The 17416-nt window shown below is 39.7% G+C and overlaps 1 protein-coding gene across 2 annotated transcripts in view; it reads right to left on the bottom strand.

Moving 5' to 3' along the window:
* The window catches only part of LOC148846352 (protein ROOT HAIR DEFECTIVE 3 homolog 2-like), a 112737-nt gene that overhangs the window by 9983 nt on the left and 85338 nt on the right, over positions 1–17416 (bottom strand). For both annotated transcript variants that reach the window (XM_088953512.1, XM_088953513.1), the window contains 5 exons: positions 13345–13469; positions 12950–13212; positions 12773–12869; positions 12477–12647; positions 12287–12391 (listed from right to left, as the gene is read on the bottom strand). In XM_088953512.1, coding sequence (XP_088809638.1) covers positions 12287–12391; positions 12477–12647; positions 12773–12869; positions 12950–13212; positions 13345–13469 — 761 coding nt within the window. The remainder of the gene's footprint in view (positions 1–12286; positions 12392–12476; positions 12648–12772; positions 12870–12949; positions 13213–13344; positions 13470–17416) is intronic.

The raw sequence follows: 17416 nt of genomic DNA on the forward strand, positions 1-17416 counted from the left end.
ACATATGTGTCATATGGTCAGTTGCTCCGGAATCAATCACCCACGAGGAGGAATCAATGGAATTAGTTGCACTGAAAGCAGAGATTGTACCTGATTTGGCAAGAGAGGTGGAAGCTAAAGGGTTATTCTTCAGACAGGCTAATGCCCGACTGACAATCTCTACCTCACTAGCCAAGAAGCTCAAGGTGCTTGGTCCAGAGGAGTCGGTGACCTGCCCTGTGATGGAAGAGGACACTATTGGAGTATTCTGTGACTTGTCACTGCTGTTGTTGGTGGCAAGATTCCCACTTGCTGTATGCCCCCTATGTTGTCTTTTGTCCTTTTTCAAAGCAGCTGGCTTCAGATGAGGATACATGACCCAACATTTTTCCTTTGTGTTTCTCACTACCACAATGAGTACAATTGAGGGACTTCTTGTCTGGAAGTCTATTTCTCTTAGTGGAGACCAGGGCTGAATGTTCTCCAGATAGTTCTGTTGACTGTGTCTGGGAGTCAACTTGCATATTCTTTCTCCTTCTTCATTCCTCACTAGGTAGTAGGCATGGTGAATCTCGGGTAATTCATCTCTCCCTTGAATCTGTGACCTTATACCTTCATATACTGGGTCTAGTCTAGCTAGAAACTTGAAGGCCCTGCTCTCCTCAATCTGTTTGTCATGCCTTTCCTTATCCCTGGCATTTTCCTAGTCCAAAATCAAGTGATGGTCAAGCTCTTCCCAGAGGCCTTCCAGTGTTGCAAAGTATGTTGCTATGGACATATCTCCTTGCCTTAGGGCTGCAATGTCCTTTTTCAGCCTGTAGATTCTAGCATTGTTCTTTTTCTAGCCGTATGTCTTCTCTACTTTCTCTCAAATCTTAGCAGCTGTAGGGAAATGATGAACAGTTCTGGCCACCCGAGGAGTCATGGAGGCTAGCAACCAAGACATGACTGTGGCATTTTCCTTGTGCCACACGGTGTATTCAGGACTGCCAACATCTGGTTCTTTCTTGTCTCCATCCAAATAGCCTTTGAGGTCACGAGAGGTAATGAACAGCCTTGCTGAGACGGACCACTCTCTAAAGTTATATTCATCCAACAATACGTTAGTGATTTGCAAACTGTGCAGATTAGGGTTTTCCAGGTTGGGTGACCTTGCGACAGGTCTGATATCCCTGGAGGAAACTTCTCCGGATAGTGAAGACATGCTGACTTCAGTCTTAACTGGTCAAAGAGTTCAGTGCTGGGCAATCTAGAGCTGACAGCCCCCTAGGTTACTTCATTTAAGCTGAAGAAGCTCGGGTACAAAAGTCGTGAGGGGTTTCAGACTGATAACCAACCTGAACTTGGAGCTGTTTACCACTTTGCTGTGCTGGTTCTGCTGGGGCTTCGAAGCTGCTGTTGTAGGGAAGCTCTCCCCCTTTCGGCTAGGACTAGGACTGCAGAAATCAGTCCTCAACTAGGTTTGTCCTATACAAACCTCACTTAGTAGCCAAATACCTACTATCTTACAACCCTGTTTTTTTTCAGCAACCCAGAGAAGAAGAAGAAATGAGAAAAGAGCAGCAAAAGAAGAGAGAGTAGAAGCTTGTGTGCTGGCTGAAACCCTAGGTTCGAATCAGCTCTGATACCATGTGTGCTGAATGCTGTATTGAAAGTAGAGAAGTGAAGAAGAAAACCACTGGTATGCTAGAAAATGTCGAACTGTATTGCTCAATCGACCAGCAATGATTTATATTTGAATGAAGTACAATGGTACAAGAATTTACTGGAATGCCCCTGATTAGTGATCAGTCACCCAATTAACTTAAAAACATTAAACAGGCTTAGGCCCATTAACCCAGGCCCAATTACAGGATAATTTAACTTAAGTATAGGCTAATAAGACTCTTATCAGCCAAACACTCATACAAAGAGACTTCATTCTAACATTCTAACAGGGACCATATCATATCACTGCTATGGGAGGATACAAGTATTCTTGTTATTTGTTGGTGATTATTCTCGTTTCCCTTGGGTTTATCTTATGCGTTCCCGTGATGAGGTCCCCATTTTAACATGTGCCTTTCACCAAATGGTTTTCAATCAATTTGGGGTTAGAATCAAAGCTTTTAGATCTAATAATGCTAAGGAGTACTTCACTAAACCATTGAACTCATACTTCCTTGAATATGAGGCTATTCACTAGAGCACCTGTCCTCATACCCCTCAACAGAATAGGGTAGCTAAGAAAAAGAACAGACACATCTTTGAGGTTGCAAGAAGCATTATGCTAAATTCAAATATCTCTATACATTTTTTGGGGGGGGGATGCAATTCACACGGCTGTGTATCTTATTAACCGAGTTCCTTCTTGTGTCCTAGGTATGAAAGCTCTTTTCACCTTATTGTACCATGAGAAAGACTTGTTTACTGTAGAGAAGATGGGCCGAATGAGTCATAGGCTGTTACTATATGTTATCTTTATGTTCTTCTCTGTAATTGGCCTTATTCTGGGCCCATACTCTTTTATGTTCCTCTTTTTGTAATTTCTTGTCCAACTAAGGACCTCTCTTGTAATTACTAAAATATTAACTTAATAAAAGTGTATTAGAGAGTTAGAGGGAGGTTATGTTCGAATCTCTCATCCTCTAACTCTTCTTGCCGCAGCTCTCTCTTCTTCTCTAATCTTCTCTTGCTAGTTTTCTTTGTTTCAAACACAGTCCCTACTTCTAGGACTGTTTTTCAACTTGGTATCAGAGCAGGCCACTTCTTGGCGTGTCCCTCATGTGGTTCTAGTCCAGCCAACTACATGAGGAGGTTCTAGGGCTGAGAGTTTACAGTCATCCGCTTGATTCTTGGAGGTCATTGGAGGGTTCCCAAGCTTCTACACACTTGGAGAAGGGTTCGGTGACTAGGAAGAATTAGAGAACAAGTTGCTTTACCTGATTTAAAATCAGAGAAAAGGGTTTTTGAAGTTTCCTAGAGGACAAGTGTTCGGCCTGGTTTATTGTACAAACCAGAGACTCTCTTACTGTAAGTCTTTGCTCAGTTGTTTCTGGGTTAATTTTTCACTGTTCTGGACTGTTAAAAGGGCCGAAGTTTCCTTGGAAACAGTGCTGCTATTCGGCTATCCTCTGGTCTGACTTAATCCAGAGATTTCTGGGTTGGTTTTAACTCTTTTCTGGACTGTCAAGTAGCCGAAATACCCCTGGAATCACTGTTGCTGAGACTGCTTCATTCGGCCACTGTTGTTGGACTGCTCCTACCCAGAAATTTCTGGGTTGTTTTGGAGGTCCTATTCGGCTGATTATTGGGTTGGGAAGTTGCTGAGACTGTTAAAACTAAGTGGTACTAGTCTCATCTTCATTCCAGCCCTTTCTTGAAGGCTGAAACAGTAAACAGTGCCCTATACTTTGAAGGCTGAAACAGTAAACAGTGAGCTGTTAAGTATTGCACACTGAGTGTTCGACAGAAGGTCTCTCAAAGACTGTAATTTTTTTTTTCCTCTTTGGGACATCGGCTGTTAGAATCTGAAATATCTTGTGTTTGGAGGTTGCTGGGTGTCTTTTGGAGGCTGAAACAGAAAAGAAAAGAACTATCACCGAACGTTGCATGATGGGTTTCTCAAACTTTGAAAACAAGAATATTGCTGAATATGGGCAGATTTTGGGAACCCCAACCAATTCTATGCTAGCTGTAACTACAGTCAAGCTTGATGGGACCAATTACTTAGCTTGGTCACAATCAGTGAAAATCCATATTTGTAGCAAAGGAAAATGGGGTTTTATTTCTGGGAGCAAGAAAGCTCCTCCAGAGGATGATCCATCTTATGAGAGATGGGTACAAGAAAACTACACTGTGATTGAGTGGCTTGTGAACTCAATGCAGCCACATATCAGTCAACCTTATCTGTGGATGAATTTGGCTAAAGAGATCTGGGATAGTGTTGCAGAGACTTATTCCCAGAATTTGAATGTTGCTAGAGCTTACAAACTGAGAAGTGATGTGAAAAATCTAAGACAGGGGGAGAAGTCACTTGCAGCATACTTCTCAATCTTAAAATCTATATGCCAAGAGATTGATTTGATAGAGGCTATGACTTGGGATACCCCTAAGGATGCTGAAACATACAGGAAATTGGTTGAACGGAATAGGGTGTTTGAGTTCTTGACAGGGCTAAATTCTGAATATGACATTACAAAGCAAAACATCTTGTCCAAGGAAGATGTTTCATTGTCACAAGCATATACTCTGGTCAGCAGTGAAGAAAGTAGAAGGCAAGTGCAGGTTCAAGGAGTTGGTATTAATGATCATTTTGCAAATATGGGAATTAAACCCAAAGGGGTTACAGAAGCTTACAATGGCTCAGGAAGGAAAGAAGTGGTGTGTGAATATTGTAAGAAGCCGAAACATTCAAAGGACAAGTGCTGGAAGTTGCATCCCAATCTTGTACCTATCAGATTCCAGAAGAAGAATGATAGTAGAAAGACAGGAAATGCACATGCAGCCACAGGCATAGATACAGAGGTTGAATCTACCAATGCACAGTTGGCAGCCATGAAAGCTGAATATGAGAAGTTTGGAAAGATGATCAGTCAGCTTGAAGGTGCATCTTCATCATCCGTCCCTTCTGGAAGTTCAACCACCATTGCATTTGCTCACTTAGGTATAAGGGCTTCCGCTAACCATGCATCCACCTCAGGTAAACACAAAACCCCTTGGATCATAGACTTAGGTGCTTTTGATCACATGACCAACCTTTCCACTTTATTTGTTTCATATGATTTACTTCCTGGCCGTGACAAAATCACCTTAGCTGATGGTTCTCTTGCCCGTATTTCCGGCAAGGGAACTGTCAAGGCTACAAACTCCTTACTCTTATCTTCCACTCTTCATGTGCCTAAATTAAATACCAATTTGTTATCTGTAAGTAGCCTTACCAAATCATTGAATTGTTGTGTAACATTCTTCCCTTCTCACTGTGTGTTTCAGGACCTGAAGTCTCAGAAAGTGATTGGGAGTGGCCATGAAGCGAATGGAATATACTTGCTCGACACCCCTGGCCAATGCTTTGATCATCCCAAGAATGTTGCTTTTGGTTCTACTTTTTCAGAGTCTGTTAGTCAAATTATGTTGAGTCATTGTCGGTTGGGTCATTTACCTTTTTCTGCTTTAAGCCATTTGTTTCCAAAACTGTTTAAGTCGGTGTGTCCAGTCTCAATTGTGAGTTTTGTCAGTTGTCAAAGCATTGTAGAAAAAATTACCCTGTGAGCAATAAAAGATCCTCTTTTCTTTTTCATATTGTGCACTCTGATGTGTGGGGGCCATACCATTTATCCTCTATGGGGGGTTACAGATATTTTATCTTGTTCATTGATGACTTCACTAGATTCACCTGGATATACTTAATGAAATCCCGGGATGAAGTTCCAAGACTTGTGAGGCAATTTCATGAGCTTGTTCTAACTCAATTTGATACCAGAATTAAGGTTTTCAGATCTGACAATGCAAAAGAGTACTTTGAGAAGAGTTTATCCTTGTATCTTTCAGACATGGGGGTTATTCATCAAAGCTCCTGTGTTAGAACCCCTGAACAAAATGGAGTTGCTGAGAGGAAAAATAGGCATATTGTTGAAGTTGCAAGGAGTCTTTTGTTTGCCTCACATGTTCCCACAAGATTTTGGGGTGATGTTGTACTTACTGCTACCTATCTCATAAACCGTATGCCATCCAGGGTTCTAGGGTTTAAATCCCCCTTCAGTCTTCTTCATCCAGACAAGGATCTCTTCCCAATTCCTCTTCGTATGTTTGGATGTACCTGCTATGTTCACATTCCAAGTGTGCAAAGACACAAGTTTGAACCGAAAGCCCACAAATGTATCTTCCTTGGTTACTCCCCCACACAAAAGGGTTATTGCTGTTTTGATCCAAAGACTGGCACCCGACATGTTTCTATGGATGTTACCTTTAATGAACTTTCTCCTTTTTATAGTCCTCTCAGGATGGACTTTGTCCACAGGGGGAGTCTGTCTCAAGTTTTTGCTCTTCCTCTTCCTGTCCCAGTTGAGTTTCTTGACAAACCTGTATCCTCACCAAATGAGTCAAAGGAGGATCAATCACTTCATACCTCTTGTCCCAGGGACCCTATTTCTTTACCCCCTCGCCCTATCCATAATCCCAAAGTGTATCAAAGGCAGAGATCCAGGAATGAGCAAATGGCTTCCTTTACAACAGATGAAGCTCATACATTCCCAATCACAGATGAGATAATAGGTTCAACTCCTTTGGAATTATCTTTTCCAGACCTTGATGTCCCCATTGCTGTTAGGAAAGGGAAGCGGAAATGTACTACACTGCATTTTCAAACACCTTTCTTATGACCTGCTTTCTCCTTCATACTTTGCCTATCTCTCTTCTGTTGCTTCTAACCCCATTCCTAGGTCTGTCTCAGAAGCTCTTGGGATTCCAGAATGGAGAGATGCCATGGAAACCGAAATGGATGCTCTACATGCAAATGGTACTTGGGAGGTGGTGGATTTGCCTGAAGGGAAGGATCCGGTTGGGTGCAAGTCGGTTTTCACCATTAAATACAGGGCTGATGGAACTATTGAGAGGTACAAGGCTAGGCTTGTTGCAAAAGGGTATACACAGACATATGGGATTGACTACCTGGAGACTTTTGCCCCTGTTGCCAAGATGACATATGTGAGGGTTCTTTTATCTCTAGCAGCTCACTTTGATTGGCCTCTCTATCAGTTGGATGTAAAGAATGCATTCCTGAATGGTCACTTACATGAGGAAGTCTACATGTGCCTTCCCCCAGGGATGTATGGGAAAGATATGCAAGGAAAGGTATGCAGATTGAAGAAATCTCTTTATGGTCTCAAACAATCTCCTAGAACTTGGTTTGAGAGATTTAGAGCTGCACTTGTTAAATTCGGCTATGTTCAGACACAGTCGGATCATACTCTGTTTGTGAAGAAAAGTAGATCTTTGGCAGTGTATCTCATTGTGTATGTTGATGACATTATAGTGACTGGTGATGATGCCTCAGGCATTCTGGCTCTTAAGTCTTTCCTCCGTATAGAATTTGAGATTAAGGATCTAGGGGAGTTGAGATACTTCCTTGGCATAGAAGTTGTCAGATCCAAGGATGGGATCCTTATTTCCCAAAGGAAATATGTTCTTGATTTATTGTCTGAAACTGGAAAACTGGGTGCAAGACCAGCTTGAACTCCCATTGATATGAGTCACAAACTTTCAGCTACAGATGGAACTCTGTTGGAAGATAAAGGGGTTTTTCAGAGACTTCTTGGGAAGCTTTTGTACCTGTGCATGACTAGACCAGATATTGCGTATGCTGTCAGTTGCATTAGCCAATTGATGCATGCTCCTATAGATACTCATATGGTAGCAGCAGAACGGATTTTGTGCTATCTGAAAGGCTCTCCAGGGAAAGGAATCCTATTTACCAAGCATGACCACTTGAAACTTGAAGCCTATACTGATGCTGATTGGGCTGGAAATATGGATGACAGAAGATCTACTTCAGGATATTGCAGTCTGGTGGCTGGTAATGTTGTCTCTTGGAGAAGTAAGAAACAATCTGTTGTGGCTAGATCTTCTGCAGAAGCAGAGTATAGGGCCATGGCACATGGGTCTCGGAATTGTTGTGGCTAAGGTCCTTAATGGAAGAACTTGGGATTGATCATGACAGACCCATGATGTTGTACTGTGATAATCAGGCTGCCATCAACATTGCTCACAACCCGATACAACATGATCGAACCAAACATATTGAAGTTGATAGACATTTTATCCGAGAAAGAGTCTCCTCCGGAGAAGTGTGCCTTCCATTTGTTACCTCTGAATGACAATTGGTAGACTTTCTCACCAAAGGCATCTCCAAGGCAAGACTTCATCATGACACTGGCAAGCTGAGCATGAATGACATCTATGCTCAGCTTGAGGGGGAGTGTAGAGAAGATGGGCCGAATGGCCCATAGGCTGTTATTGTATGTTATCTTTATGTTCTTCTCTGTAATGGGCCTTATTCTGGGCCCATACTCTTTTATGTTCCTCTTTTTGTAATTTCTTGTCCAACTAAGGACCTCTCTTGTAATTACTAAAAGATTAACTTAATAAAAGTGTATTAGAAAGTTAGAGGGAGGTTATGTTCGAATCTCTCATCCTCTAACACTTCTTGCCGCAGCTCTCTCTTCTCTAATCTTCTCTTGCTAGTTTTCTTTGTTTCAAACACAATCCCTACTTCTAAGACTGTTTTTCAACTTTTACTATTTTTCTTAAGGTCTTTGGGTGCACATGTTTTGTTCAGATTTTGGGGCCTAATCATTTTAAATTTGATCATAAAGCTTCCACATGCATTTTTCTCCGTAATGCACAAAATCAAAAGGGATATTGCTGTTATGACCCAATTTCTTGCTCTTGATTTGTGTCTATGGACGTTACCTTTTTTGGGGATGTTCCTTATTATCCAGGAGTTTCATCTCAGGGGGAGAGAGAATTGAGGGGATGTGTCTGTTCTTGAAGTTCCCCTTCTTACCCCTGTTCTTGAAAAGGAATTGTGTCAGGAGGATCATTGTCAGAAATGTAAGGAGTTGAAGGTTTTTCATAGGAGGTGGAGACAAGTTGATTTTGGTGCTAATGATCAGCTTAGGCTAGTTCCAGTTTCCTCTGCGGCACCTGATCTAGATACTACAACTTCACCTTCCACTCCTAAGACTACCATCATGGAGCCATTGCCTTCTACTAATGATCTTGACCTTCCCATTGCAGTCCGTAAAGGGAAACAGAGATGTACCACATCCACTACTCATTGCATATCTCAATTTCTCTCATACAACCACCTTTCCCCATCCTATAAAACCTATTTGGCATCAATTTCTGCTATATCCATCCCTAAAACTGTGTAGGAAGCTCTCATTGTGCCTGAGTTAAAGGATGCAATGAAGAAGGAGATGAATACACTCACTAAAAATGAGACATGGTAGTTGGTGGATCAACCTGAAGGAAAGAAACTAGTTGGGTGCAGATGGGTTTTCATTGTGAAGCATAATATAGATGGATCAATTGAAAGATATAAGGCTCATCTTGTTGCAAAGGGTTACACACATACCTATGGCATTGATTACTCTGACACTTTTGCACCAGTTGCTAAGATGAATACTATCTATGTTCTGTTATCTTTGGCTGCAAATGTTCTTGGCCCATGTTCCAAATGGATGTCAAGAACGCTTTCCTCAATGGTGATTTGTAGGAAGTGTATATAGAGTTGCCTCCTAGTTTTTGTAAATACAAATGCATGCAAGAAGGTTTGCAAATTCAAGAAGTCATTGTATGGTTTAAAGCAATCTCCAAGGGCTTGGTTTGATAGGTTTAGATTGGCTTTGGAAAATTTGGGTATATGCAGGCTCACTTAAACCACACACTTTTCATCAAGAGGGGTGGTCCGTCCTTGACACTCCTTGCTATATATGTAGATGATATTGTGGTAACAAGCAATGATGTTGATGAGATTAATTCCCTTAAACAATTACTTCACAAAAGAGTTTGAGGTGAAAGATTTGGGCCATCTCCAATACTTTCTAGGAATTGAGGTGGATAGATCTAAACATGGTATTTTCATTTCTCAGAGGAAATATGTCCTTGACCTCTTGGAGGAAACAAGAAAATTGGGAGTTAAACCTATAGATACTCCCATTGAATTGAATCTGTAGAGAAGATGGGCCGAATGGCCCATAGGCTATTTATCCTTTCTTACTGTTTATGTTCCTTTCTGTAATGGGCCTTATTCTGGGCCCATCCTTTTTATGTTATGTTCTTTGTAATTTCTTGCCCAACTAAGGGTCTCCTTGTAATTATTCAAATTTAACTTAATAAAATAATGTTAGGGTGTTAAGAGAGAGAGTATGGTTCGAAACTCTCATACTCTAAACCCTTATTGTCACCATCTCTTTCTTCACCTTCTACTCCATAGAAGAAGTATTTTCTGTTGTTTTTCGATTTCTTTTGATTTCTGCATCTATTCTAACAGTCCCACACTCTCAAGGACTGCTTTTCTTCTTGGTATCAGAGCAGACCTGAACTTGGCTTGGGCTCTCATGTGGGTGTAGTCCAGCCGATTACATGAGAGTGTTCTAGGGATGGAAGCTTCAGCTTGTGTCACCTGATTCTTGGAGGTCATTGGAGGGTGCCCAAGACTCAAATCTCTTGGAGAGTGGTTCGGTGACCAGGAAGAATCAGAGAAAAAGAACAGTTCAGTTTCTGATTTGGAGCTTAAGTCAGAGATTGTAAGTTGTGCTCAGTTATTTCTGGATTATTTTTCTGTTTTTGGACTATTGAAGTGTCCAAAGTTTCTTTGAAAACTGTACAACTATTCGGTTGTTTTTAATCTGGTTTAACCAAGAGATTTCTGGGTTGTTTTCATTCATTTTCTGGATTGTCAAATTGCCGAAACATCTTTGGATTCAGTGCTGCGAGTTCTTGCTTCTGGGTATTGCAGCTTGGTGGCTGGTAAGTTGTTTCTTGGAGAAGCAAGAAACAATCGGTTGTTGCTCGATCTTCAGTAGAAGCAGAATACAGGGCCATGGCACATGGAGTTTCTGAACTATTGTGGATAAAATCATTGAGGGAGGAACTAGGGGTTGAGCATGACAAGCCAATGATGTTGTACTGTGATAATCAGGCGACATCAACATTGCTCACAACCTAGTGCAACATGATAGAACTAAGCATATTGAAGTCGATAGACACTTTATTCGAGAAAGGGTCTCTTCGGGTGAAGTATGTCTTCCTTTCATCACATCTGAAGGACAGTTAGCAGATTTTCTCACCACGGGCATTCCCAAGGCAAAACTTCAGCATGATACTGGCAAGCTTGGCATGATTGACATTTATGCTCAGCTTGAGGGGGAGTGTAGAGAAGATGGGCCGAATGGCCCATAGGCTGTTTATCCTTTCTTACTGTTTATGTTCCTTTCTGTAATGGGCCTTATTCTGGGCCCATCCTTTCTATGTTATGTTCTTTGTAATTTCTTGCCCAACTAAGGGTCTCCTTGTAATTATTCAAATTTAACTTAATAAAATAGTGTTAGGGTGTTAGAGAGAGAGTAAGGTTTGAAACTCTCATACTCTAAACCCTTATTGCCACCTCTCCTTCACCTTCTACTCCATAGAAGAAGTATTTTCTGCTGTTTTTCGACTTCTTTTGATTTATGCATCTATTCTAACAGTCCCACACTCTCAAGGACTGTTTTTCTTCTGAATCATAAGATCAGTGCAGAAGTTGAACCTCTTGATGACAAGACCATGTATCAACGGCTAGTTGGGAAACTTTTGTATCTTTGTCTAACTCGGTCTGACATTTCTTATTCTATCAGTGTTGTTAGTCAGTACATGCATTCTCCAAGAGCCACTCATTTGTTGGTTGTTGAGAAGATCCTAGCATACTTCAAGAGATGTCCAGGTCGTGGAATATGCCTCAGGGAAGGGAAAGAAAAAGGAAAAAAAAGGAAAGGAAAAGAAAGGGAGGGGAAAGAAAAATAAAGAGAAAAGGAAAGAAAAGAAGATCCTAGCATACCTCAAGAGATGTCCAGGGGATAAGCCTCTTGCACCTGAGGCATACGCCTCAGAGGTGTCAGTGCCCCTAGCATACACCTTAGGGCGTTTTGGGAGCGCCTCGCTTGGAGGCGCGCCTCTAGGTGTAAGCCTCCCATGCCTTTTAAAACACTGGTGACAATCAAGCTGCTACTAATGCTGCCCATAACCCAATACAGCATGACAGGACGAAACACATTAAGGCGGATCGACACTTTATTAGGGAGAGAGTTGCCTCTCAAGAAGTGTGCTTTCCATACATTGCCTCTGATATGCAGCTTGCTGATCACTTTACCAAGGCAATTACTAAAGTCAGGATGGAGATAAATTTATGCAAGTTGGGAATTCTCAATATCTATTCCCAACTTGAGGGGGCGTGTAGAGATGTTGACCAGCACACTTAGTTGTTTCCCCATCTTTATTTAACATTGTTTCAAGCTACTGTTTTGTGTTTTTTCTCTCTGTCACAGTCAACAGGGGTATTTTTGTCACTGTACCATTTTTTGTTAAGTCATATAAAAGCCAATGAGGGGGGCGGCAGAACTCATTTGACTCTGCACTCTCTTTCTTTCATTTCTTCTTTTCTTCTTCTTCTCTTGAACAGTTTTTGAACTAAACCTACGACTGCTACAGATGTATTCCAAGTTGATTAAAAAATGCAAATATAAAGAAAAGAAAAATTTTGGAGAACATATATTAAGAAATAGCTTACCTGTGCAGAGATGGCTTGAGTAACAGTATACTCAGTCTCTACTGTGAACTGTCTCCACAAGGACTTACATTGTACTGGAGTAATCAGTGTTCTATTTGGAGGAACCTGATCCACATGTACATTAATTATGAGCAAAATATGACACAAATTAAGTTTAACCATTGAAAGACACTAACTGAGTAACTGATACCTCTTCCCATGTGCTTGAAGCAAGTGGATCCACAGAAGTTCCCATGCTCCTATCATTGGATACAGGAAAACCAACAGTTGAATCCTTAAGACAAGAAAAAATAACATTTTCAATCTTATCTGGTTTGTCCTCCAAGCGAATGGCTGCCATAACAGATAAAAGCTTCAGCGCCTGCAACATGATGAAAGAATCTTAGTGCAATGTTTCTCAAGAAAAAAAGAGAATTCAGATATTAGATACTAGGTGAAATCCTTTCAAACATATTTTTGGTACAATATCCTTGAAATGCAAATTACCGAAGCACGGGCTTCTTTTGTAATTGCCCGAATATCTTCTTTTCCAGTCCAAACTCTTGGCATTGAATCCTTATCATGGCTGAAGATTGTTAAGAACCTGAAGATAATATGAAGGTGATTAGAAAGGAAGGATAATTAAACTTATGAAGTACTAAATGAAAGAACCCAAATGGCAACCTATCCTTCATGCGAATCAAGACTTTTCCAGCTTCTTCTTTTGCTTTTTTCTCCACGATACTTCTTGCAAAGTCACGCAGATTCTGTACCAGTTTATCAAATTCTGCTTGATCGAACTCAAAACCAGTAAGGACCGTTGAAAATTCTGATATAGCAGCTTCAGTCTCACGTCCAAGAAGTCTTCTTATCAGTGTCCAAGTGTCCTTTCCGGCAGCTTCAAATAAGGATTCAACAGGTTCAGTAAGTGTTTCAGTGAGTTGCTTCTGCATGTCAAATGTATTTCCAATTAGTGTCACTAGCTGACAGAAAGCTCCTCATATTTGTACAAAAGAGACCAAACAAATTATAATATTACAGTGGAGCATTATTGAACAACAATGTTATAAATACATTACCTCATACTTAGTTATCATTTCCAACAGCTTTGCATTACGAATAGATTCTACGTGTGCTTCAATGTCTCGACCAAACTTTTCCCTGACTTTTGAAACATCCCAATTTGCCTGCTGAATAGCAGCATCTGCAAAAATAAGAAAACAACTACCTGATTAGAGAGCGGAGAACCCATTCAGGAGTGAAAAATCAAATTCCAGTGAATGGACAGGTAGAACGTGCCAGTTTGAAATGGCCTTGTAATGCATATTTAAAGATCTATACAGGCATTATCTGAGAAGATGTAACACAGGTGCTGACAGAAATTCAAGTAATATGCTTTCTAGTTCTTAATTCTGAAGAGCCCTGTCACAACTATATTCATCAGCTGGTGGATGAATCCTGTTCTGTCATTCCACTCTACTCAGTACCACATCCTCAGAAAAAACACATAAATGCTACCATTTTTATAGTAAAAACAAAATTAATTAAAAGAAAAGGCATATATACTATTATTATGATTGCACAAATAAGACTACAATCTATCAGTCGGGTTGGAAATATTTATAAACTAACAGAAAAGTTACTTACCTCTAAAATGAAAAAAAAAGGTTAAGGGGAGCTATCTTCAACTTCAAGACAGATTCTAGATGCTGCTCACAGAAAAAAAGCTTATTGACTATCAAACTCAGAACAGGCCGGGCAGTTTAACGACCCATGATATGAAAAAGCCTCGTTCCATATCTATTGGATATAGTTTAATTGTGAGGAATTTTGAGAGAGCGACACTACTGTATCAAGACATACCATCCCAACTTCATCTTAATTAGTGAAACTTACAGACCTTTTAGAAGTTTAAGAAGTCAACAACAGGAGAAACCCTTTCTCCACTCTTCTTTGTGTTACCAAACTAACCTCCAAGTCCAATTCAGGTGCTTCATGAAGGCTTTGATGTGGGATATGGTCCAATAAATATCTTCATTTCTGTTAGATAGTGACATTTTTTTTATGGGCTTCAATTAAGGCAAGAATAAATGACACATATTAAGTGTATACTCTACATAAGCACACAGTTGGAGCTATGTAGAGATTAAAAATCAATATAAGCAATTTTTTTTTGCAAGGTTGACTAATTGAATGCTTTATGATGGGCTTTTTGGAAGACTGCATATCCTTGCATGAAACGTGAATTTACGTTGATTTGAAACGCTTGTAAATATGAGATGAGATGAAATATCTAAATGAATAGTAGCATGCTTTCATTAAAGGAAAACAAAATATATATATATATATATATATATATATATATATATATATATATATAACAGGTATGCAATTTGAAACTAGATGAAAAGAAGCAATAAACAGCACACAAAAAGAACCAACCCTGCCCTTACTAAACTACATAAATGCTGCAATATAAAAAGACCCCTATATCCAACCAAAATAAAGAAAAGGAAAAAATCATTTCCTCTTTTTTTCACTAGGCTGTAGGGCTGCAAATAAGTTGGATCAGATCTGATTTGAATCCGAATTTGATCTGGTGAGTGCTGGATTCAGATTACCTCCCTTGATCCTAACAAATTGGATCGAATCGGAAAAGTCGATCTATTTAGTTAATGGATTGAATTCAAATATACCCCAATCTGGTTCACCATTACCTGATCAGATCCGTTTGTTATGAAATATTATATATTATTATATTATTTATATTATTTATATAATATATTATCTATATGTATGATCAAGTATTTTTATTACAATTCAAATGGAATTGGATTCAAATCAGATGACTGTATTTGGATTTGGATTCAAATCATAATCTTGAAAATCCAATGGGTTCTTATTGGATTTGGATCAGTTGGATTTCTTATCAAATCAGATCGGATATACCCTTTACTGAATCTAATCTGATTCATTTGCATGCCTACTAGGCTGGTATGCTAGGAAGGAGAGGAGTGAAAGGATCTTTGAGCAGAAGAGGTCAACTGGAAGTAGGGGTGTCAATTGGGTCAGATTTGGTCCAGTCCGATGTGGTCCAATACGAACCCATTACAAATGGACCAGGTCCAATCCAAACCAATGAATACTTAGGACCATTTTGGACCAGTCCAATTCAATGTCTGGGCCATCCAATATGTTCAAATTGGTTTTAGTTTAAATTTGTTCCAATCCAAACCTAGTCTATTGACACCTGTATTCTTATTTTCTATTAATGGACTGAATATCGGTTAAGCCTTACCCAATCCAATATAAATCCACTACGAACGGACCAGGTCCAAACCGAAAAAATAAATACTTTGGATCATTAAGTCTGGACTGATCCAATTGAATATGTCTTATTGGTCCGTCCAATCCATCAAACTGATTTTGATTTGGACAATGTCCAACCCAAACTTGTCCATTGACACCCTAAATGGGAGTACTCTTCTTATTATTCAGGTTGAAATAACAAGGATTTCAAAGGTTTGGTAAGTAACATTCACGCCAGCATTGAAGTGAAACGCTTCTCTTCCTTTCCCTTCCCTTCCCTTCTCTTTTCTTTTTCTTATCTTTGTCTTTCTTTCTTCCTTTCCTTTCTCTTACCTTTTTTCCCTTTCTTTCTCTTTCTTTCTCTTTTCTTTCTCTTTTCTTTTCTTCTTTTCTTTTTCATGAGATGTGCATGAGGGTTTGATTTGTCTAGTATGGTTTGTTCATGTTTAAAGTTTTAGTCATTGAATAAGTAGTTTAAGAGTTATTAAGTCTTCTTTGAAATAAAATAGGAATATGGCAATTCTTTTTTCAGTCCTACTAGGATTCTTATGAGCCTACTACTGTCTGTAAATATGTATGGACGTTTTACCAAGGATAAATGAAGTTTATTTAATTTTTTGGAGCTAATGCTATTTATAGTTAGTGATTCCCATACCCTAGAGTGATTTACCACATGAGTGATTTTGGGTATTCTCTCTCCGTTTCCTTTCTTATTCCTTCAAGAAACCCTTACAATTATCAGCAGTCACAAATTTCTAATCAAAGGTTGATCATTCAACATTCTCATAGGACTGGAATTGAGCTGGTCCTACATCACAATCTTCCTTAGAGTTTGTCTATAGACCCAAGCACTTAAATTGTTACAGTTCATCCAAGAGATGACTAGCTTTGAGTTCCCCACTATTGCCAGAAGCAATTCGAAGAAGACAAAGACAGTTGAATGGTGTTTTAAGTGTTGTACACGCCCAAAGAATAACTTATATATTAATGAGGTACCAAAATGAGAAAGGAGAACTGTGCCCTTCTCTTACAAAGAAAAAAACAGATGTATTGTACAAGTATGATACACTATATAAGGTACATAAAATAACAATGGTCCCAAGGGGAATTAGTACTAGGATTCTCTACACCCAAGTAGAAATAGGATTTCCCTATTCAGGGTGTATAAGTATGCACTATGTTTGCTAACCCCTTAATTATATTCCCTAGAGGAAATACCCTTTGATTTTGATTTTACGTGAAAGATGTTGTGAAACTTATTTTGGTTTGCTGTTAGTATGCTGTCAGCCTAGTAAACCTAGGAGCTGTCAGCTAGTTCCTTTTTTATTTTTTGTTATTTGTTCATTATTATGATTTGCCACCAAGGGCATTCTTGTAATTACTGGCCTTATTATGTTAAGAGAATATAAATAAGAAGCTGGTAGCCGGGCAGCCCTTAAGTCTTTGGTTCTCAATCGAACCTCTCTTCTCTCTCTCTCTCTCTCTCTTCTTCTCTTCTCAATCGAACACATGGTACAGAGCAATAATTCTGGGGCTCGAAATATTTTTTTCACATCTGAATCTCAGTCCTCCTTTTTTCCTCTCTTTCTCTTGATCTCTTGGACGTGGAAGACCAAAAACTCTAATCAGATTGATCAAAGTTCTTGCGGCTGCTGTTCTTTGGGTTCCTCCATGGTCGTAACATCAAGGAAACCTTAATAGAAGGGGGGCAATGCTGGAATGACCCTCCTCTCTTAGTTCGCTGCTGTGGAAAGCATTGTCTGGATTTTCCGATGCTGTGAAAAATTTTTCTGGGTTCTTTATCTTGATCTTTTGCACCTTCGTACAAGTGCTGGACAGGGG

Source organism: Nelumbo lutea, chromosome 7 (genome assembly GCF_056320005.1).
Source record: "Nelumbo lutea isolate HS-2025 chromosome 7, American lotus-T2T, whole genome shotgun sequence".
In the NCBI taxonomy this organism is placed as follows: Eukaryota; Viridiplantae; Streptophyta; class Magnoliopsida; order Proteales; family Nelumbonaceae; genus Nelumbo; species Nelumbo lutea.